At 40.8% G+C, this 23,122-nt stretch overlaps 1 protein-coding gene across 8 annotated transcripts in view; it reads left to right on the forward strand.

The window, feature by feature from the left end:
• Positions 1–23,122, forward strand: part of MCF2 (MCF.2 cell line derived transforming sequence) — a 100,250-nt gene that overhangs the window by 23,945 nt on the left and 53,183 nt on the right. For 6 of the 8 annotated variants that reach the window (XR_013375194.1, XR_013375195.1, XM_077890155.1 and 3 more), the window contains exons 3-7: positions 70–184; positions 1,523–1,613; positions 18,982–19,101; positions 20,247–20,363; positions 21,898–22,047. Coding sequence is in view for 6 of the 8 variants with exons in the window: in XM_077890155.1 (XP_077746281.1) it covers positions 70–184; positions 1,523–1,613; positions 18,982–19,101; positions 20,247–20,363; positions 21,898–22,047 (593 nt within the window). In the remaining 2 variants the exon portion in view is untranslated. Of the gene's footprint in view, positions 1–69; positions 185–1,522; positions 1,614–5,268; positions 5,717–18,981; positions 19,102–20,246; positions 20,364–21,897; positions 22,048–23,122 lie in introns of those variants that run through there. The other 2 variants (XM_077890159.1, XM_077890161.1) reach the window with 2 other exon arrangements.

The raw sequence follows: 23,122 nt of genomic DNA on the forward strand, positions 1-23,122 counted from the left end.
AATCCTCAGTTCTTGCATTGTAGTCATGTGAATTGTTAAATTGGTTGACTTATTTTTGTGTTGTTTTAGGTGGCCGGGGAAAGGATAATGCTTGGATCATTACTTTTCCAGAAAATTGTAATTTCAGATGTGTACCAGAAGAAGTGATAGCAAAGGTGCTGACTTATTTGACATCTATTGCAAGGTATAGCATTTCATTACATGTTTTTCGATTTGTTATGTGTTGGATACCCAATTTAATGTAATAACAGAAAAATGGCTTCTTTTTAGTGTGACTGTTATTATTGTAAGTGATTATAAGACTCCTCTTCAGAGTAGATAAGAAATAAAACTTACAAGGGAAAGCCGACAGCTACCTAAATTGCTATAAAAATTATACTGAGGATCTATGGAAACAAAATCGGGAGTCTAGAAATATTTGCCTTCCTGAAGAAAAATGTAGGTTGAAAATGATCATACTTTAAGCCTTTGATTTGCCTAAAAGGAAATCCTCTAGCCCAGAGTGAAGGTAGCTATTCTTCCAAGGGTAAAATATGAAGACCAAATGTTAAATAGACTCAAAAGTGATATTGGAATTGGTTAGGAGGAACTTCTTGATATTAGAAATCATTTGAGGCTAGAATGCTTTAAAAGGTAAGTTTCAAAAGCTTCCTTGAAGATTATATTTATTTATTTATTTATTTTTTAAAAATTATTTATGATAGTCACACAGAGAGAGAGAGAGAGGCAGAGACACAGGCAGAGGGAGAAGCAGGCTCCATGCACCGGGAGCCCGATGTGGGATTCGATCCCGGGTCTCCAGGATCGCGCCCTGGGCCAAAGGCAGGCGCCAAACCGCTGCGCCACCCAGGGATCCCTGAAGATTATATTTAGGTTGAAAACAAAATTTTTAAAGGAGACATTTTCCATTTATTAACCCTGAAGACTAAGAGGCCACAAATCTACAATGATAAAAATATGAAGAGTTTTATGAACAAAAAAAAATCAAGTCACAGAAAACTGAATTTGTAGTGTATCCCTTAAAGCTTGAAAGTCTTTTAGGTCTTTTTAGGGCAAATAAAAGTTTTATTATTCGTTAAACTGCTTCTCAAGGAACAGACGACATAGAAACCTATATTTAATAGTGTTTTTCTGAGTGAATAAATGAATGGATGGATCATTGGCTCTTGATCCATTACCATGAAAGGTTAAATCTGATATCATGGAGGGTAGCTGTCTATAAAGTTTTCTCATACCTGAAATTGCAGTATGCCAAATTCATTTTAGTGAACTGTCTGCATTATGCTATCATTCGACTATTTAAAAGAATGATGTTAGTGCCAAAAAAGAAATTTTAAATATTGAGTAGTAGAACATGGAATTAAATTGGTTTTCCAGTGTAGCACTTTGTGATAGCTTTCCCAATCCAAATTTATCTTCAGTTAAGACATCAAGTGTAAACAAAAAAGAGTCAGAATTAAGGACACAACCTAGCAAATTTGGGTAGTTACTAAGAAAAACATGATATCCTCTTATCTTGCAGGCAAAATGGATCTGATTCCCGGTTTACCATTATTCTTGATCGAAGATTGGATACGTGGTCTTCTCTCAAAATTTCTCTCCAGAAAATCTCAGTAAGCACCAATGCATTCTACTGTAACTTTTTATTTTTATTTTACATGATACTTTCTGTTTGTGGGAGTGCAGAGTATTTTGATACTAGACAATGAAGACAATAAAAGTGATGGAAACAACAATGGAAACAATAAAAAAAGATGAGATGGTGAGATGAGAAAGTGGGAAGAAGTGTTGATAGAGGAGATTGAGCTAAACAACTCATCCAAAATAAAACATAATGGGAAAGAATGAGTAGTTAGTGATTCAAGGGATGAGTGAGAAGAGACTCATGGTTCCCTATGCCTTTCAGAGCAAGGCAAGTTTTTATGGGAGCTTTTTTTTTAAATGGAAATAGCTCTATTGTATACTTACTCTATATGGAAAAGTATAAAAAAGAAAGTTTAAAGCAATAATTGGTAATTCAGCCATCCATAAATAAAACACTTTTAAACATTTCGATATATGTCTTTCTAGACATTTCTCCCCCTAAGATAGAGTAGGGAAGTGACTCAACTGCAATATGACTTATCTCCCCTTTCAGAATCTAGCCCCCGGCTTCCCAAGACCTAGATAAAGAAAACCGTTTCCCTAAGAGAAAAATATGAGAGCTGCCACCCTGCACATAGCCAAGGTGATCTTTCAGATTATTAGGCTCATCTGGATTACAGTGACATTATCTGACACTTCTTCATAGAAGAGGAGGGAGGTGAGGAACCCATATATTACTGAGCTGGCAAGATTGGGGCTGTCTGTAGAGGTACCATGGGGCTAACTTCCTCTGTCAGAGCAGAGTAGCCCGGAATCAATGTATTTCTTTCTTTGCAAGTCCAACATCATCAATCATCAGAAATTCTTTGTCTCCTGACTGACACGGGAGGCCACTCTCACCAGAGGAAGTTGATTTAGCTGTGAAGGCAAGACAGAAATCTAGATTGTTGGACTTCTGAGCCAGTGTTCTTTTTGCTATACTAACCTAGCTAACGGGCATAAGAAATAGACTGGCACTCACGTGATAAAATGTATGAGATCATTATTTTCATACCCAGCTTGAATTGTTCTTCATCTTGAGCAAATCAGCAAAGTGGTTTTTTTGTTTATGTCCTTAACAGAAGTGTGTAATGATAAGCAATGGAGAGAAGAGCGAACACCAAATTTACACAAGTTACTAAAATAAAATAGCAAAACCTTGACTTCATCTAATATGTTTTTGCTTTTTCAAAAGTGTTCACTTTTATTAATGTTGATTCTATTTCCTGATTAAGTCCTGCAGGTGGGTATTATTATAATTGTCTTATAAATGAGGGAATTACACACTTGGGGGAAGGTTTTGTGATGGATCCAAGGTCAAATAGCTCAGTAACAAAAAGAGGCGGAGCAAGAATTGAATTTTCATGAACTTCAGTTGGTGCACTTCCCACCTGCTGCTTTCTATCCTTTTCCAAATGACTTGTGGATAGACAAATACATATAGTGTTTTTCAGAAAAAAAGTAAAATCCTTTTGGAGAGAGCAAATCTGCCCAGGATGTACCATTGAGCCCTGCCAATGGGGCAAAGTTAAGTAAAAGCTATTTACCTTGCTCTGGACTTTTAAGATCCATCCTTGGGCTTATTGAGATTTCAGTTTATGATTCTTCTATACTAAATATATAACACTTGTGAGAATAAAACCTTCCTTATTACACAGCCCAGCTTTTTTCTTTTGGCCAAAACTATCTGCTTGATTAAATTAATTTTCATTGAGTGACCATTTGGCACATGGCATTAATTTTTGTTAAGGTCTTATTTTTATTAATCAAATAGGCCGCTTGGAGCAGGTCTTCTTTTTTCTTTTTTTTTTTAAGGTTTTATTTATTTATTCATGAGAAACACAGAGAGGGGGAGAGAGAGAGGCAGAGACACACGCAGAGGGAGAAGCAGGCTCCATGCAGGGAGCCCGACATGGGACTCGATCTCGGGTCTCCAGGATCATGACCTGGGCCAAAGGCAGAACTAAACCGCTGAGCCACCCGGGCTGCCCAGGTCTTATTTTTTCTAAAATCAAAATAGAAGATTTGGTCTTGATCCTACTGATGGGGGGGTCAACAGAGCAATGATGATTTGTTTCTTGGGAGGCAAAGCTCCCCTTTCTGTTTCCCTAGGGATGGTCTTTTTTTTTTTAAGATTTTATTTATTCATGAGAGACACACAGAGAGAGGCAGAGACACAGGCAGAGAGAGAAGCAGGCTCCATGCAAGGAGCCCGATGCAGGACTCAGTCCTGGACCCCAGGATCACGCCCTGAGCTGAAGGCAGATGCTCCACTGCTGATCCACCCAGGCATCCCTCCCCAAGGATGGTCTTTCAGTGGGAAAGTATGAACCATGTTCATCATAGAGCTTGACACTCAGGGTCCTTTCATTGTCTTAACTGCCAAATCGATGGTGCTAAGCAAGATTGGGGTCACCATTGATGATGACATGTAACAAGTGTTGTTTCTTTTTAGCATGTAAAATGTTTCTACTTGTGGTATAGCTTCAATACTCATACTCCAGCACATGGATTACACCTCAACCAATGCTAGCCATTGGGCAGTGTTTGCGTTAAAGATAAATTCTTAAAAATTTTTTTAAAGGTTTTATTTATTTATGAGAGACATCGAGAGAGAGAGAGAGAGAGAGAGAGAGAGAGAGAGAGAGATTGAGAGAGAGAGAGGCGGAGACATAGGTAGAGGGAGAAGCAGGCTGCCTGTGGGACTCGATCCCAGGACCCTGGGACCTTAACCACTGAGCCACTCAGGTGTCCCAGTATTAAAGATAAATATTGAATGCAAGCAAATTTCAAGGGCAAAAGTCGTATTCAGAAAGGATTTCTGGTATAAATTGCCGTTGTGTAGATAGATGTAACTATCTTTGGTATATTACTTTAAACAATTATCTTTAAATTAATCATACAACTCAATTTGAAGACCTTAATTCGTAAATTCCAAAACAAACTATGCAGTTGGGTTACACTTTTTAATAAATGATGGGAAACAAGATTTTGTTTTACAAAGTTTCAATTTATTTTATTTTATTATTTTTATTTTTATAAATTTATTTTTTATTGGTGTTCAATTTGCCAACATATAGAATAACACCCAGTGCTCATACCATCAAGTTTCAATTTATTTTAGAGCCAGAACAAGTGCAAGCAGGGGCAGGGGCAGAGGGGGAGGGAGAAGAAGAGCAAAAGAATCCCAAGCAAACTGGGCTGAGCCCACGCTCCAAGTGGGGCTCAATCCCAGGATCCTGAGATCATGACTTGAGCTGCTGAAGCCAAGAGACTGCTGTTCAATGAACTGAGCCACCCAGGAGCCCCGGGAGACAAGATTCTTTTTTTTTTTTTTTTTCAGTTCTACAATTTGGGGAAATGTCCCATTTGGGAGAGAATCCTATCCATATTAGAAAGGTTGTGTGTTCTTTCTCAATCATTATCAAAATCTCACAATATCAACCTTCCACAAGGCTTAAACTCTGAATTAACAATTAACAACCACACACACACAAAAAAAACCCCAAACCAAATCCTGAAGTGAATTTTAAGTTCCCGATCGGGGTGGGACCAGAATAAAGATATGGGTTAATACTACCTTCACAAAGATTCTCAGCATTCCACCTTAAAAATCAAACTGCACAGAGGAGAAAGCCAGTCCCATCAAGCCCCTAGGAGGAGAGTCTTTGTGTGTGTGTGTGTGTGTGTGTGTGTGTTTTTTCCTTTTCCTTCCTTCACTCTTAGGACGGGCCCGATCTTCTGGATCTTCTCTCCAGCAGCCCAGCACGAGCTAGTCTCCAAGGTGTAATCTGGCTAAGCAGTCGGGGGACCGTGTCAAGTCTGAATGACAATGAGCAGCCGGGAAGGCTCGGTCAGCTGACTAATCAGGGAGAGTGGGGTTTTTGCAGCGCTGCCACGGTGGTAATGGAAGCAGCTCCGGGAGCTTTGTTTGATAGAGATTTTTGGCTGCCGCTTTTAGATACGACCCAAGAAGCAGCTCGTATTTCATCAATGTCGCGTTGACAATTGGAAAAGAAGAGTGTTCTTGTGTATAGGCGAGATGGCAGAGGCAACTCCCCCGAGAGGCAAGATGAGGTTCAGGAGGAATGCGGTAAGGGCTCTGCCTGCAGTCCTGGAAAGCCGACATCCCCAAGTTCAAGTGCAGGGATGCTGCAGCATATGGTGCTATAGCGCACACCGATGCTGCACGGGGCTTTTAAGGACAGATGGAGGGAATGGAGACTGGTATTTGCATGAATTGCATTGATGCGATGACTGTGGTATTGACCGGGAAACGTAAAGGAGTCAAGGAGGTTGAATGTGATCTCGGAATCTAAATGTGGTCGGGTGGATGAGGAAGCCTCTTTAGCCCTGTTATTTGTTTAAGACCATATGAACAGTCTTGAATCGTTTGGCAGAGCAGCTTTAAGCCACCAGCGAAAATAATCTCTAACAAAGAGACGCCTGCTTTCTTTCACCATGGTCAAGTAGGGTATGAGATCATGGACAGGTCTGGAGGCGACTTCATCAGCATCTGAAAAGGCAGCCCTTCCTGGGTGTTCCTGGGTGTTCAAGTGAAACATTTTAAGTGGGATGATTTGAAATCTTCCGGATTTCATTTGTTCTCCAGATTCAAACTTTAAAGATGCAGAATTCTAGCCTGTTGACAACTTTTTTTTAAGGAGGGGGGGAAGTGACCCGCTTTTTCATTATAGACTAGAATTTAGAGATCTCTTCTTTCAGATAGATTTCAGACACTTTTTAAAACAATTTATTTATTTATTCATGAAAAACGCACACACACACACAGAGACAGAGGCAGAGACACAGGCAGAGGGAGAAGCAGGCTCCATGCAGGGAGCCCGACGTGGGACTCGATCCCGGGACTCCCTGACTCCAGGATCACGCCCTGGGCCAAAGGCAGGCGCCAAACCGCTGAGCCACCCAGGGATCCCCTCAGATACTTTTTTTAAAGAAAGATTTTTGTTTTCATTAGACAGAGACAGGGAGAGAGCATGAGTGGGAGGAGGGGCAGAGGGAGAGGGAGAAGCAGACTCCCCGCTGAGCAGGGACCCCCCCCCCCCCCATGCGGTGCTTGATTCCAGGACCCTGGGATCATGACCTGAGCCAAAGGGAAGACACTTTTTAAAAAAAATTTTATTTATTCATGAGAGAGAGAGAGAGAGAGAGAGAGGCAGAGACAGGCAGAGGAAGAAGCAGGCTCCATGCAGGGAGCCTGACATGGGACTTGATCCTGGGTCTCCAGGATCAGGCCCTGGGCTGAAGGCGGTGTTAAACCACTGAGCCTCCCGGGCTGCCAGAAGGGAAGACACTTAACCATCTGAGCCACCCAGGTGCCCCTCAAACACTTTTCTAGCTAAATTTTCTCTTCATTGGCTCACATGTATACTCAATTCTCAGCAAATTTCTAAAGTGATATTTAGATATATTTGGGGGACATGTGAAAGAACACTAGCTAATTTAACGACTGGTCATCAACAAGGATTTAAATGCCACTCTTTTTCTTTGAGAACTTAAGTTACCGTTATTGATGTTATGATTTAAAACATAATACTTGCTCATTAAAAAAAAATCGAGACAACAGACACAAACATAAGAAAGTAAAAATCAGCCTTAGGAAAAAAATGACATTTGGAATGAAAAATGATAAGGGAGCTAAACCAGTTAAGAGTTTCTTGTTGTTGAATGAGGGTTGGCATCAATGGGTGAGTAAACAATTTATTTTCTAATAAAGCTTTTAGGACAGAATCATATTTTTGAGATTACAGTTTAGGGTATGGATCTTTTTATTTTGACAGAATTGTACCTGCAGCTCTATGCATGATTTTGTACTATAGGAACAAATAGTTTCAGACTTTTAGCAGGCAATTTATAGTGCACAAGAAATGCCTGTGTCTGTGCGTTGCGGTATTAGGTGCAGCTGGCATTGGTACTTTTGTTGTCAAAAGTAACTGATATATGCTTTCTGAAAGTTCCTAATTCTTTTATACACATAGGTCTCTCAGGGCCAAACTCAATTTCATCTATATGCACATATGTTAATATACACACAAATAAATACAGCACACAAGTACTCACTGAATATACCCATCTAGTCTACTACTGTGTGTGCTGCACACAGTATAGATTACAAAGGTCACCATGGCATGGCTCCTGAGCTGAAAGGGCTCTCAATCTAGTTTGAGAAGGTAGGACATGTTCGTAAATAACTATTATGAAAGAAGTTCTAGGTGGTGAAGAAGTCTTCACGAAGACCACATTGGTTTGGACCCGAAGCAAGATCATATGTTTGTGTTACATTTCTTTGTTTCTGTCCTCCATTTTTCTCTTAAGTGAATTACTTTAAGTGGCCCCTAAGAATACATACCTTAAAATGGAATTTATTGGATTAAGTCCACAGCCCAGAACTAAAGTGGAAGATACATTTGTTCTGTTTACATGGGTAGGCTTGACCAGAGTGAAAAATATGAAACTCACTGGTGATGCAGTGGTTTGACCTTGCGGGGTCTCTGGAGTTGGACTGATTTGGGGACTATGATAGGTAGCACCTGAGAGGATGAGACAGTGGATTTAAAGTCCCAAGAGAGAACTAAACCCGTTACTTGGTGGAAATTGCAATGACTGTGGCCATTGGGAGGGAGGGGATGAGAACAGATACGTGACAAGAAGGGCAAACCTCAAGGAAGGAGTATTGCCCAGGCCTGTTCTGCCCCTGAGGTCACGGGGCAAGTTGTTGGGTGGTCTGTGGGGTAACTCCTACCTCCTGTACTCTTTAAGGGTGGGGTATGGGAGGAGTGTGGAAGTAGTTCATGACATTGGTTTGAGGTCATGGGATTTTCCCCAGTGTATTCTGAGGAGCTTGGACCTTATCAAGATCAATCCCATGCCTACAACTCAACATTCTTTCTCTTGCCATATTGGATTATGTTCAGTGGGCTCTCTGTTCAGTGGGCTCGACGATGCTAAATTGTTTCCAGCCATTGGTTTTGACCATTAACATTTGTCCCATTTTGTAGATGCCTCACATTCCTAAATGTGAGGCAGCAAGTCTGAGTGTGCATTCAATCTACGTTAAGTACCTGTCCCGGAAAGTGTGACATGTCTTGGAAAGGGCTTCCCCTTAGGATTCACGTAGGCCCGAGGGCCACAACTCACTAGCTCAAATATTGGTTCCTGCCCCACTCCATACTTCACTTTGCTCATGTGTAAAAAGACCACAAATACCTACCTCACTGCAATGTTACCAAGGCTACGTAGGATAATATACATCCCAAGCCTGGCACGTATGCCCTAGGCTTTCCGTCAATGGTTCCCTCTGACTGTTACTGCATTTTCTTGCCCTAAAGATAAAGAAAGAAAGAAAGAAAGAAAGAAAGAAAGAAAGAAAGAAGAAAAGAAAGAAAGAAAAAAGAAAGAAAAAAGAAAGAAAGAAAGAAAAAGTCTGTGGTCATATAAGTTGTTTTATAGTAAAGGAACTGAACTTTTATTATGATGTATAAAACATTTTGAAAGAAATAACTAGAATAACGGACAAGTGTGTGTAGGGCATATGAGTTGCTTCCCTTAGATATGACACAAAGGAGTTAAATGAGGTTAATTTCCAGACTTTTGTAGTGAAATAATGCATTGGGTTTATGCCTTTTGTTGTGATTGCTGTCCTTCTGCTATAAGGGCCATGTAACTGGAGAATGTGAGGGTAGGCTTGGGAAGGGAATAAATCTTCTCCAGGCGGAAAAGGGGACAGATAGCTAATTCTGTGTCCATTCACTTGAAGACCCGATAAGAGCCGCTGCGGAGTGGTGGGGAGGGCTGGGATGGGGCCATGCACCGTGACTGCAGAAATAGCTCTGAGCCCCGTGAAGATGGGAAGCATACTCATTTTACTGAGATGCCTTTAAGCAGTCACATGTTGAAACTCCCCCAAAAAAATGCCTGCAAAAGCTAAAAGCAATGCTGTTTCCTCTCTCATGCTTTTTTTAAATATAAAAATAAAAATAAAATAAGGCTGACCTTTGCCCACATCCTTTTGCTCTTTTGACAGGTTCTCAAAAGCGATTTATGGTCTTAAATATGCAGGGTTTGATTTTGGAGAAAATAGAAATTGTGCCTTTTCATGTTTATATAACCATACAGATTAGAGATTCTTAAAGCAGCATACCAAAGAATTTAGAAACACTGTATCCCCAAACTGAAATGGAAAAGCTCAGTGGTCTTGAGTTATCTTTGCTATGAGATATGTGCATCTGATACTCCTTATGATAGGCGATAGGCTGTTTGTTCATTTAAACACCAGTTTTAAAATGGGTTGTCTTGAAACTTGTAGACAAATATCTGCATATAGAAAAAAGGCCCTCTGTATACCTATGTGTATGCGCACTCAAGTACATGCAATCTGTTCTTTTTAAAAATATTTTATTTATTCATGACAGAGAGAGAGAGAGAAAGAGAGAGAGAGAGAGAGAGAGGCAGAGACACAGGCAGAGGGAGAAGCAGGCTCCATGCAGGGAGCCCGATGTGGGACTTGATCCTGGGACTCCAGGATCAGGCCCTGGGCCGAAGGCAGACACTCAACCACTGAGCCACTCAGGCATCCCCTAGACAAATGTGTTTAAACACAAACATGTGTTTTGTTTGTTTTTTAAGGAACTTTGAACTTGTTTACCTTCTTTAAAAATCCTGAGGTTTCACATAAGTTTGGATTTCTGGCTTCTTTTGAGAAATCAGTGATTTGACAAAGCCCACCTTTCCATCTCACATTTAGCCAAAACTGGCTAGTGAGGGCCCTCCCTTTCCCAACCCCCGATGCTTTCCAGTTCGCCAGCATCCCCCCCATTTCCTATTATTCCTCATCACCTGGGAAGAGTGTGAGTTGTCATTTTCTACCTCATTCAGGCTGTCTTGTGATTACACCCTGCCTACTGTATGTGTTTATGCCATCCCCCTAACACATGGTAGGCATTCATGTTTGTTACCTTTGCTGTAGGTTTCAGGTTTAGACTCTTGACCTTGAACCTGATCCTTGTACCATCTTTGCTCATGCTTCTCCAAATTCTTCCTGTTGCACCTTTTTCTATCTATTAGGAGTTTCTCCAGGGGAAGGGAAGCTGAAATGAAAAAATTCATATTTTTATTTTTCAATCCTAGCCCATGAAAGAGTCTGGCTCTCACAAGCTAGAAGTTCTCAGTGTATTGGTTTCCTATTGCTGCTATAACAACTTAACTACAAGCTTACTTAGCAGCTCAAAACAGCACAGATGTATCCTATTAACAGTTCTGGGATCAGAAGTCCAAAATTAGTCTCACTGGGCTAAAAGAAATGTGTTAGCAGGGCAGTTAGTGTTCCTTTTGGAAGCTCTAAAGGATAATCCTTTTTTTTTTTTTTTTTTTTTTTTTTACTTTTCCAGCTTTTAGTGGCTGCCCGGATTCCTTGGCTCATGGCCCTGCATCACTGACCTCTGCTTCTGTTGTCACATCTTATCTGACTCTCCTGCCTCCCTCTTTGCTTAATAAGGATCTTTGTGATTACATTATTCCCACCCCAATAAGCCGAGACTATCTCCCCATCTCAAGATCCTTAATCATATTTACAAAGTCCCCTTTGCCTTATAAAGTAACATATTTATAAGCTCCAGGGATTCAGACGTGGACATCATTATTTTGCCTACCACACTCAATTTCCCTAGTTGTGAAATGAGGATAAAAATGGAGCCTAATGTATGTAAAGTACTTAGCACAATGTCATAATAATGCTCATGTTCATAATTCTCATAATAGGGCTTTCAATAAAAAGCAATATTCTCACCCTTGGCTGTCTAGCCAGTCTCCTTTCCCCTACCATAAGTCTTGGAGAGATCCTGAGTATATATAAATGTGTGTGTGTGTGTGTGTGTGTGTGTGTGTGTTTTAAAAATTCTGTATTTGGGGTACCTGGCTGGCTCAGTTGGAAGAGCATAGGACTCTTTTTTTTTTTTTTTTTTTGAGCATATGACTCTTGATCTTGGGTTGTGAGTTCGGGCCCCACGGTAGAACAGAGATTACTGATAAAGAAAATCTTTAAAAAACAACTTTAAAAAATATTGTTTTTTTAAAAAATAATTTATTTATTTATTCATGAGAGAGAGAGAGAGAGAGAGAGAGAGAGAGAGGCAGAAGGAGAAGCAGGCTCCATGCAGGGGACTCCAGGATCACGCCCTGGGACAAAGGCAGACACTAAACCGCTGAGCCACCCAGGGATCCCTCCTCAAGTCTCTCTTATCCAAAGTAAGCATTTCTTCTTTTTCAGGAAATTTCTATATGTCATGATGTCTAGATCTTTGTTGTCCATTACATTAGCCACTCGCCATATGTAGCTATTTAAATTAAAATTTAAAATATTTACTTTTCAGTCGTATTAGCCACATTTCAAGAGCTCAATAGCCACACATGGCTAGTAGCTACTGTACTAGAAAGCACTGATTAAGAGAACGTTTCCATCATCGTTATCTTTGCCAAAAATACTATTGTTCAGCACCAGTCTAGACCTTTCATTATCTTAGTATCTTCTTTCTGGAAATACTTAGACTTTTTGGCTTTTCCCCAGAGATCATTGTATTCTTCACTGTTCAACCAGAGAAACAGAAACATCAAGATCCAAGTCTTCATATGGAAATACTATTCTTTTCTGTGAAATATGATCTATATATATGATTTCTATTTCCAAGCCTGTGGATATTTGCTTTGCAGTGTTGCAGCTTTCAAAACCAGAAATTCTACTCTCTTTTCACTCTCTTTTTTTTTTTAAGATTTTATTTATTTATTCACGAGAGACACAGAGAGGGAGAGAGGCAGAGACACAGGCAGAGGGAGAAGCAGGCTCCATGCAGGAAGCCCAATGTGGGACTCGATCCTGGGACTCCAGGATCACGCCCTGGGCCAAAGGCAGGCGCTCAACTGCTGAGCCACCCAAGTGTCCCAAAAATATTGTTTTTGAGTATAGTTGACACACATTGTTACGTTCGTTTCGGGTGTACAACATAGTGATTTGATACTTTTTGGGTTATGCTGTGTTTACCACAAGTGTAGCTACTGTCTGTCACCATATAACTATATAATATCATTTTCTGTATTCCCTGTGCTGCATCTGTGTAGTTTTTTTTTTTTTTTTGCTAGAGAAAGCTATGAATATAGTCATTCATGCGAGGTTGTAGATTTGCTGGAACTATACAATATGGCAAGCACTTGTTTAGGTTTGGGATAAGTAAATGGGGCTGAGGGTGAAAAATCCACTATATTCGCACATGGCGTTTAATGGGTGTGAGGGATAGAAACCATATACCTGGTCTGAACTGTATGACTTCATTTTCTAAAAAAAAATAACTGACCAATCAGGTGAAGTTGTATGAGTGCTACCCAGCTGTTTGGTGGTTGCATAGCTATTGCCTACAAGGTATTTATCGCTCCAAATGGCTATTAAATTTGAGAGTAGCTATTAGTTTAACAGAGCTCATGTGTTCTAGGAAGATCTGCATGGTAGCAAAATAAAGATTCTAAAATTATCGTGTAATGAAAAACATTGTAAATGTAATTATACAGGCAATAACTGAAGTTTTCATCCTTGATAATGCATTTTCTTTAAAAATGCTAATTTTTCTGGGCTTTTTGTGACAAGCGAATCACTAAACATTTTGAAGGAATTAAGGAGGGAGAATGTATGATAAAATAATCAGGAAATTTTCCTTAAGAATGATCTGATTAGAATTTAGAATTATCTTTAGAAGAATTTTTTACAGGTGTTAATGTTTGGGATAAACCACTTTATCAAATATAGGCAATAACTGATTTTATTTATTTGAGAGAGAGAGAGAGCACGCGAGCGAGAGCAGGAAGGGCGAGGGATAGGGACAGGCCGACTTACCACTGAGTGTGGAGCCTGATGCTGGGCTCGATCCCAAGACTCTGGGATCATGACCTGAACAGAAGGCAGGCGCTTAACTGACTCAGCCACCCAGGCATCGATCGCATAGGCAATAGTTGATTTAATAAACAGCTAACAGGGGTGCCCGGCTGGCTCAGTCAGAAGAGTGTGTGGCTCTTGATATCATGGTCGTGAGTTCGAGCACTACGTTGGATGTAAGAGATTACTTCAAAATAAATGAATAAATAAAACCTTTAAAAAGTAAATAAAATGGTTAAAATGTTAAAAAAAATAGTTAACATAAAAATCTCTGACTTATAAGCAGCTGAATACCCCCAAACCCTGCCTGTACTTGCTTTCCTGTGGATTCTGTGGACAGTGGTTCTACTTTTCTTTCCTCTCTACTTTGTTCCCTGCTATGTAACCAGTTGTCCTTGGACCTCGCTGCTGGGACAACCTAGCTCTTCTAGGAATGGCAGGCTAGAGACCAGGACCCTACCTCAGGCAGAGAGTTGCCACATGGCCTTCTCTGTTTTAATAGTATCCTCCCCCTGCTTTTTGCTCTGTACCCCCTGACAATTTGGGAGGTGGGTGAGTATTCCAGGCTTTAAGTTGATCAGCCCTAGGCCTTGGATCTAGAGATTTCCTATACGATACCAGAGAATAGGACGTTAAGGAAAATCACAGAGAAAGAGATGATGAGACCAGGTCAACCTAGAGTCTATGAAAGAATAAAACAAATTTTGCTCGAAGTGTCGGCGAAGGTAGGGTACTTTCATTGAAGAGGATAAAAAAGTGAAAAGGCAAGCTGGGTCAAGACAGGTAAGTATAATAATGATTCTGGGAATTTACCTGTTGGAAGAAGAAGAAGGAAAGGTTAACTCCTCAAGTGAATGGGGTAGAAGTAGAATCTATGCTCTCAATCTAAAAATACGTCCAGGGTTCTTACAAGTCTCAGTCAGAGTCTCCCCCAAGCAAGCCTTTATCGACATCCCAAAGGTTTTCTACCTAAACCCACTTGCCTTTAGATCCAAGAATCCAAGGTAAAATTTAAAAACTGTCTTATTTTTTTTAGAGTTTACGGAATGTCTTTATATTCATTATTTTCATTCATACAGTAACTATAGTACGTATATCTCACGTTCAACATACAATAAGATCCACGTTAGTTACATAGCAGAGGCACTCTCTGTCTCTACTTCCAAGTCTCTATCCATGTTGGGTTTGTTCTTTGAGATGAGCTTCCTCCAGCAGCAGGGGTCACAGCTGCCAGTAGCTCTGGAAGTGCACCCTCAAAGTTTCTATCCATCAGCACTAGTCTGAAAAATCCCAGGGCAGGACTTTGGTCCTACTTGCATCAGTTTTTCATCCCACTACTCATCACTGTGTGTTGGGAGGGCAAGGTCATGTAGAAAGATAACAGTTCTCATTTGGAACCAATCTTTTTTTTTTTAAGATTTTATTCATTTATTCATGAGAGACACACAGAGAGAGAGAGAGAGAGAGAGAGGCAGAGACACAGGTAGAGGGAGAAGCAGGCCCCATGCAGGGAGCCCGACGTGGGACTCTATCCCGGGTCTCCAGGATCACGCATTTGGAGCCAATCTTAACACTAATAAGAGTCTATCTCTGTTTGGGCCGCGATAACAGTACCACAGCCTAGCTTCTAAACAACAGATACTTATTTCTCACAGTTCTAGAGGCTGGGAGTCCAAGATCAGGGTGATGGCAGATTTGGTGTCTGGTGAGAGCCTGCTTCCCGGTTCATATACGGCTGTCTTTTCTCTGTGTCTTCACATGGCAGAGGGGTGAGGGATCTCTCTGGGGTCTCTTTTATGAGGGCATCCCATCCTCAATTGTGTCTATTTACAATCATTGATTAATTTAGTGATTTAAATTTAACCTCTTTTCTTTCACCTATTTGTGAGTCTCCCACTCAGTCCTTTTTCCTGCTCTGGTTCTCATTGCCACTTAGCTGTTGATGTTTTATTACCAACTCAAACTGATTTTAAAGAGCCTGAGCCAGCCAGGCACCCATCAAATTGAATCTTTTTTTAATTGAAAAATATTAGAAGGGTTTTACTTGTTAATTTGAGAGAGAGAGAGAATGAGAAAGAGAGTGAGAACATGAACGAGGGAAGGGACAGAGGGCACGGGAGAAGCAGACTCCCTGCTGAGCAGGGAGCCCAATGTGGGGCTCTATCTCAGGACCGTGGGATCATGACCTGAGCTGAAGACAGATACTTAACCAACTGAGCCACCCCAGATTGATTTTTTAAATTATTTATTTAGAGAGAGAGAACAAACAGGAGGGGCAGAGGGAGAAGGAGAGAGAATCCCAAGCAGACTGTGTGTGTGTGTAGCCCGGTGAAGGGCTTGATTCCATGACCTTGAGATCATGACCTGAGCTGAAATTGAGAATTGGTCCCTTAACTAACTGACTGTGCCACCCAAGTGCCCCCTTCAAATTGAATTTTAAAAATCTCCAGTTTTGGGGGATCCCTGGGTGGCTCAGCAGTTGAGCGGCTGCCTTTGGCCCAGGGCGTGATCCTGGAGTCCCAGGATCGAGTCCCACATTGAGATCTCTGCATGGAGCCTGCTTCTCCCTCTGCCTGTGTCTCTGCCTCACTCTCTCTCTCTCTGTGTCTCTCATGAATAAATAAATAAAATCTTAAAAAAAATCTCCGGTTTTGTTTTAATTGATTTATTTACTTCTGAGAGAGAGCGTGAGCAAGTGGAGAGTGGGAGCAGAGGGGGAGAGAGGATCTTAAGCAGGCTTCACGCCCAGTGCAGAGCCCTACTCGAGGCTTGATCTCACGACCCTCAGATCATGACCATGATCATGATTTGAAATTAAGAGTCAGAGGCTTGATTCAACTGAGTCACCCAGGCACTCCCCCTCCTGACTTTTTTTTAGAGAGAAAAAAAATCCCCATTTTTAAAAAAAGATTTATTTTAGAGAGAGAGCAGGAAGAGCAGAGAGAGAGGAAGAAGGAGAGAAGCGACTCCCCACTGAGTACAGAGCCCAACACGAGGCTCCATCCCAAGACCCTGAGATCATGACCTGAGCTGAAATCAAGAGTTGGAGGCTTAACTGACTGAGCCACCCAGGCGACCCCCACCCCCAGCTTTAAATGTGTTTTTCCTGAGAATCTAGGTTTTATACCTGAATGAAAGTTACTTTTTGTCAATGGACTTTTTTTTTTTTTAAAGATTTTATTTATTTGAGAGAGAGAGAGCACAAGCAGGGGGAGGGGCAGAGGCACAGGGAGAGGCAGACTCCCCGCTGAGCAGGGGGCCCGATGTGGGGCTCAATGTGGGGCTCAACCCCAGGACCCTAGGATCATGACCTGACCCAAAGGCAGACGCTTAACTGACTGAGCCACCCAGGGACCTCAATAGATTTTTTTTTTTTAGAGTAGATTTTCTTTGCTAAATTGAGCACAGAAAGTGCAGAGTTCCCTCATATCCCATCTCCACCGTATCTTATTAATTTTTCTTTTATAGTTTTGTTCCATTATTAGTAGTCTGGCATGCCTGAACAGTGGCTTTATTTTAAGCATTCTTGTCATGTTTGTCTTTGTTATGTTTTAGTCGGCTGTTGGGGGGCTGATGACTTCCAACCCAACATTTCCAGGCCAGACTTGTTTCCCTCTGGACTCGTACACACGTCTGTCTGATGGACATCATCTGGATCTCCTGCTGACCCTTCCAGCCCAATGGGTCCAGGAATGGGGAATCTTACCCCCCTCCATAACACCTGCTTCTCTTGGGGCGCCTGGCTGGCTCAGTTTGAAGAGCATGCGACTCTTTATCTCAGGGTCATGAGTTTGAGCCCCATGTTGGGTGTCGAGATTACTAAAAAAAATTTAATAAATTAAAAAAAAAAACCCTGCCTCTCCCATGTTCCCCTTGTCAGCAAGGGTCGTGCCATGCACCCAGCTACTCGAGCGACTGGTCCAGCCTCTCCTTTCTTACCAGACATATTATATCATCATATCTTGCACATTGCACCTCCTAAATCCTACCCTCATAGCTGCAGCTTTTCCTGCAGTTCAGAAACTCTTCATCCCTGGTCGGGATTACTGTACCAGCTTCCTAACTCATCTGTCTCCACTCTTGTCCAAATCCAGTCCTTTCCTAGAACCAAAGTGATCCTTCTAAAACGCATATATCTGATTATATTGCTCTGCTGCCTAAAGCCTCTTAGAGTCTCCCCCTTGCCTCCAGGGAAAAACCCAAGGACTTTCCTGATCTGGTTCCTGCCCATCTTTCTAGCACCAAGTCTCATTTTTACACTCCCCAGCTTCATTTTCCTCTACCTTTCCTGACTGTGATGCCTGGAAGAGATGGGGGTAGTGTACATTGAGTAAGAACACAGACCCCAGGTGCAGATTAAGACTTCACCAGCTGGGGCAAATCATACTTAAACTCTCTGAGCCTTTTTTTTTCTTTTTTTCTTTTTTTTTGTAAAAGAGGGTAGCCTAATTGCTTCATAGGATTATTATGAAGAGGAACTATGATTATGTTGGCAAAATACTGGACACAGTACACATTTGATATGTGGTGGTTTATTATTAATATTGGGCCATACTGTTCTAGGTCTCACTAATTTTGCATAGCGCTCTCCTCATCGTTTAGCAATTATTTCTTGACCACAACTGCATGTCAGTATTCTAGAAACTGGGGAAACATTGGTGCATCAGAATGACATTCTAATGCTATTAATTCCTTTTTATGCTTCAAAGAGACCATTTCAACCTTCCTAGGTGTAGGATGCTCTGTACTCCCACTTCCTGTTGCATATTATTCTAATTCCTTTGCTTCACTGATCAACCTGGGCTATAGAGTTAATGATACTAATGGATTGCACTATTACGCTGTCACTTTCTTGCAAGCTGGGTAGGGACTACATCTTATTAATCTGGGTACACCGAATGCTAACAGTGCATGATAATCATGCACTTAAACACATGGAGTGAACAAGTAGACGGTAACTCCGTGAACGTTGCTTGGATGAAAATAAAAATATGATTCCACAGCACAGGTTTCTTTCTTTGTTTAGTGCAAGCATGCAGTGTTGAAGCTTCATTTGGCTTTTAGAGTTATCCTAGGAGCCTGCCTCCTAATTCTGTTTCCCAGGGAATAAGTGCAATTCCAGTGCAAATGACTAACTTTAAAATGAAGCTTAAGAATTAGAATTCTTTGTAACTCAGGAATTACTTTCGTGTGAGAAAATGCCATGCCATGGACATCGCAAGGGTCTGATCTGATGACCTTACATTAGTTTTTATTTCTGTTTCCATGTTTTTAGATTGTATCAATACCCATTTTTAAAGTTTTGTCCCTTTGGTGGCCTTTATTACTTTCAGAGTTTCCTTTACATATTTTTGCCTACATGCTCAGTTGAGTCCACGTTTTGACAATTTTTCCTTTCTTTCCCGTGTTGCTTCTTTCTGTAGGTTTCCTTTCCTGGGAACTTGCACCTAGTTTTGGTTCTGCGTCCTACCAGTTTTCTTCAACGAACTTTCACAGACATTGGATTTCGATTTAGCCAGGAAGACTTCATGCTCAAATTACCAGTAAGAGTATATTATTTAAACGTTTTATCTCTTTAATTTTCATGAAGGCTTTGTACCACACTGTTGATGTTTTACCTGTGCTCACAAAGCATTTAAAAGAAAAAGAATTTGTCTTCCCAGACTATAAACTTGAAATGCCTGAAAGTCTTCTGCTTCTGTTGTTAAAAGAAAGGAATAGTCTCATCAGTTTGTAACAAGCAATTCATTTTGAAAAAGAGACATGGCATATGTTATATGTGTGTGTGTGTGTGTGTGTGTGTGTACAAAATCTGGACATTTTATTTTTATTTTATTTTATTTTTTTCTGTTCTTATATTTATTTTTTTTAATTTATTTTTTATTGGTGTTCAATTTACTAACATACAGAATAACCCCCAGTGCCCGTCACCCATTCACTCCCACCCCCCGCCCTCCTCCCCTTCTACCACCCCTAATTCGTTTCCCAGAGTTAGCAGTCTTTACGTTCTGTCTCCCTTTCTGATATTTCCCACACATTTCTTCTCCCTTCCCTTATATTCCCTTTCACTATTATTTATATTCCCCACATGAATGAGAACATATAATGTTTGTCCTTCTCCGACTGACTTACTTCACTCAGCATAATACCCTCCAGACATTTTATTTTTAGAAAAAAAAATGGAGTGTGTGTTTTATGTGTTTGACTCCCATGAACTTACATCCTGAACTAGTTCATAGTACCATGACCTTCTTTTAAAAAGCTATTTTTATGCATTTTTAGGGTTAAGAAGAGAGTCCTCAGAAATTCTGATGCTTTTGCAAAGATCATTCCCTCCCCCAAAGTTATAGCTTACTACATAAAGCGCTCTTGCTTTGTTGTAGGCATAACATTCTTCTTTCAGAAGGTTGACCATTAATAGTGCAAAATGTTAGATCAAGGAGATTTAGGTATTTGGGTTTCTATGTAGATTAATTTTGCTTTGGAGAGAAATGTTTTGTAAATGAAAACTGTTATTACTTAAAGGAGGTAGTGCATACGTGTGTGTGGGGGGGATGTACAGGAGAGAATTGTTAGAACCATTTATAAGAGCTACTTTGTGCTAATGAATGCTAAAGTTCACTGTACAGTTGAATGGAGGGGTGCCATGAAGGGCAGTTAACAGTATCTTTCTTGCTTATTTATATAGGTGGTTATGCTGAGCTCAGTTAGTGATTTGCTGACATACATTGATGACAAGCAATTAACCCCTGAGTTAGGCGGCACCTTGCAGTACTGCCACAGTGAATGGATCATCTTCAGAAATGTATGTTGCTTTTGCCCTTACTGTAGAGCCTATATAGTTCATATTAGCCTTTAAATCTAGTTCTAGAATTTTTTTCCTCTTTGGGAAAAACAGATTTCTGGGGCTCCTAGGTTTCAAGCACATATAATTCAACATCTTGACTTTCTTTCATAGGAAATATCTAGAACTGATGATGAATCACAGAGGATGACAATTGAAGGAGAGGCCTAGGGAGTAAGGAGACCATGCTCTGCCCACCCCCTCCCGTGGCCATCTAGTAACTCCAAGAAACAAAGAGTTTGTGTTTAGATCTTAGCACTGCTGATTTTTTGCTGTCTAACCTTAAAAAGTTACCTAACCTTCCTGACTCAGTTTTCCCAACTGTAAAGTGGAAACAATAGTACTTGAGCTCACAGGGATATTTGGAAGATTAAATGAGATCAGAAGCCCTCAAAAAATGCAAGTGCTATTATGAATCTCATTCTAGTGATGCTTCTGAGGCAGTTAGATTTGTAGCAGAGATTTCTTCTGTTCTAGAAATTTACAAACAGGCAAGGGTCCTGTGCCTCAAGGTGTGAATTTATGGTATAAGAATCTTCATTTCAAATCCCGGAGATTAGGGAACCCTTCTGAATGAAATGACATTTAATTAAATCAGGATTCTATTTTCCTCATTTTTATTTGTCATTCAGCAGTTCTGTTCACTCACATAAAAGTGTATTGTCAAAATTAGTGGTGTCTAGCCTTCAGTAACTTATGAAACTGTAAATAAAAGAGCAGATAACCTTGAGCTACATGGTACACATAGGGGTTATATGGTCTCTACATGTTGCCCACCCCCCCATTTTTTTGAGTAATTGATTTTGGAAACAATCAACAGCACAACCTTACTTGACACTTGAGGGCAACAGAGTCTCAATCTTCTGCCTGAATGAATTGTTGTGACTAGTTATGTTGCTCCATCACCTTTGTCCATTGCTGTGTTTGGAGTGCTAATGCTTGCTCATAAGCTATAATAAAGGAATGTTGAGTGGGTTCCATGTTGTCACCTCTTCAGAAGTAAAGTTAGTATAAAGTTAGTATAAAGTTTAACAGTTGCAGAGTTTAATGGGATAGGTGTAAACAGAGGCAGAAAACAAATTTCTCAGTACATGACATCTTTAAGAAATTGTTTTCAGGGGCCTGGCTGGCTTAGTTGGAGGAGCCTGCAACTCTTGATCTCAAGGTCATGAGTTCAAGCCCCACCTTGGCTGTAGAGATTACTAGAAAAAATAAATAAACTTAAAAAAATCATTTTCAAGGTTGTTCAAGAAATAAGTACAGAAGTTTGGATAAAAGACATTCAAGAAGACTCTTCACCTCACATTCGTTTCATAGAGGCTTAGGTGCAAAATTAGAGTTGATGGCCAAGAGCAATGCCAACTTTCCTTAGCAGAAGAGAGGTCATAGTATATGTGTGTTGTCAAAGCTAAGTAAAAGTAAATCCAATTACTGATCCAGGTATTGGTGTACTGGCAGTTTCCATGGAACTAAAAGGATCACTGGCTCTTTGCAGGCTATAGAAAATTTTGCTCTCACAGTGAAAGAAATGGCTCAGATGTTACAGTCCTTTGGAACTGAACTGGCTGAGACAGAACTACCAGATGATATTCCCTCAATAGAAGAAATTCTTGCCATTCGTGCTGAAAGGTATCACATGTTAAAGGTACGTCTGATAGAGTCAACACAGAAAAGTCATCCATGGCCTTTGTTTTTCTAGAGAGGTTAGTTCAGTGCTTGTCCATTTCACACTGCTTGGTGGGTAGGGAGACAAAAGGGGAGGATATCCTGGACATGTTGGAAGTAAATGTCCTCTTTGCAAACGGTACGTTATCTTGAAAAGTTCTTTCCTTGCTGATAGAATAGTTTGTGAGTGCCTAAGAAGAAGAAATCCATAGTCCTCGTTGTCATCGCATATTCTTCATCTTCTCAGAAGACCCTCTCATTTGGAAAGCTAGAGAGAACTCAATGACTCCAAGACCAAGAGTTGCACACTTTGCCAACTGAGCCAGCCAGGCACCAGCCAGAGTACTAGTTTTTGATGTTTTGTACAGTAGACCTTAGGTGGCAAGTTGGTTTTGCCCTCCTGCCCCTAGGTCTGGAGTGTTGGCTTGTGAAGGATTCTGAGTCACACTTCAGACAATCACCAAGTACTTTGGGATTCACCTTCCCCAGAAAGCTTAAGAATGACAAGAAGAAGAAGAAGAAGAAGAAGAAGGAGAAGGAGAAGGAGAAGGAGAAGGAGAAGGAGAAGGAGAAGGAGAAGGAGAAGGAGAAGGAGAAGAAAGAAGGAAGAAGGAAGAAGGAAGAAGGAAGAAGGAAGAAAGAAGAAGAAAGAAGGAAGAAGAAAGAAGGAAGAAAGAAGAAAGAAGGATCTAAAGAAGTACCAGGCAACCCTATATAATAATTCCTGTCCTTCAGGGGCACCTGGGTGGCTTAGTCTCTTAAGCCTCTGCCTTCAGTTTAGGTCATGATCCTGGGGTCCTGAGTTTAAGCCCCACATTGGGCTCCCTGCTCAGCGGGGAGTCTGCTTCTCCCTCTCCCTCTGCCACCCCCCCTGCTCATGCTCGCTCTCTCTCATGCTCTCTCTCTCAAATAAATAAATAAAATCTTAAAAAATAATAATCCATGTCCTTCACATGATGATAGGCTTGTGGGGGGCACTCACAGACACAAGCTCTATGTAGAGGTGACTTTTTATTTTAGTTTTTTTTGAGGTGACATTTTCAAAGAAAGAAGAG

The sequence above is a fragment of the Canis aureus genome, chromosome X (assembly GCF_053574225.1).
Source record: "Canis aureus isolate CA01 chromosome X, VMU_Caureus_v.1.0, whole genome shotgun sequence".
NCBI classification, from domain to species: Eukaryota; Metazoa; Chordata; class Mammalia; order Carnivora; family Canidae; genus Canis; species Canis aureus.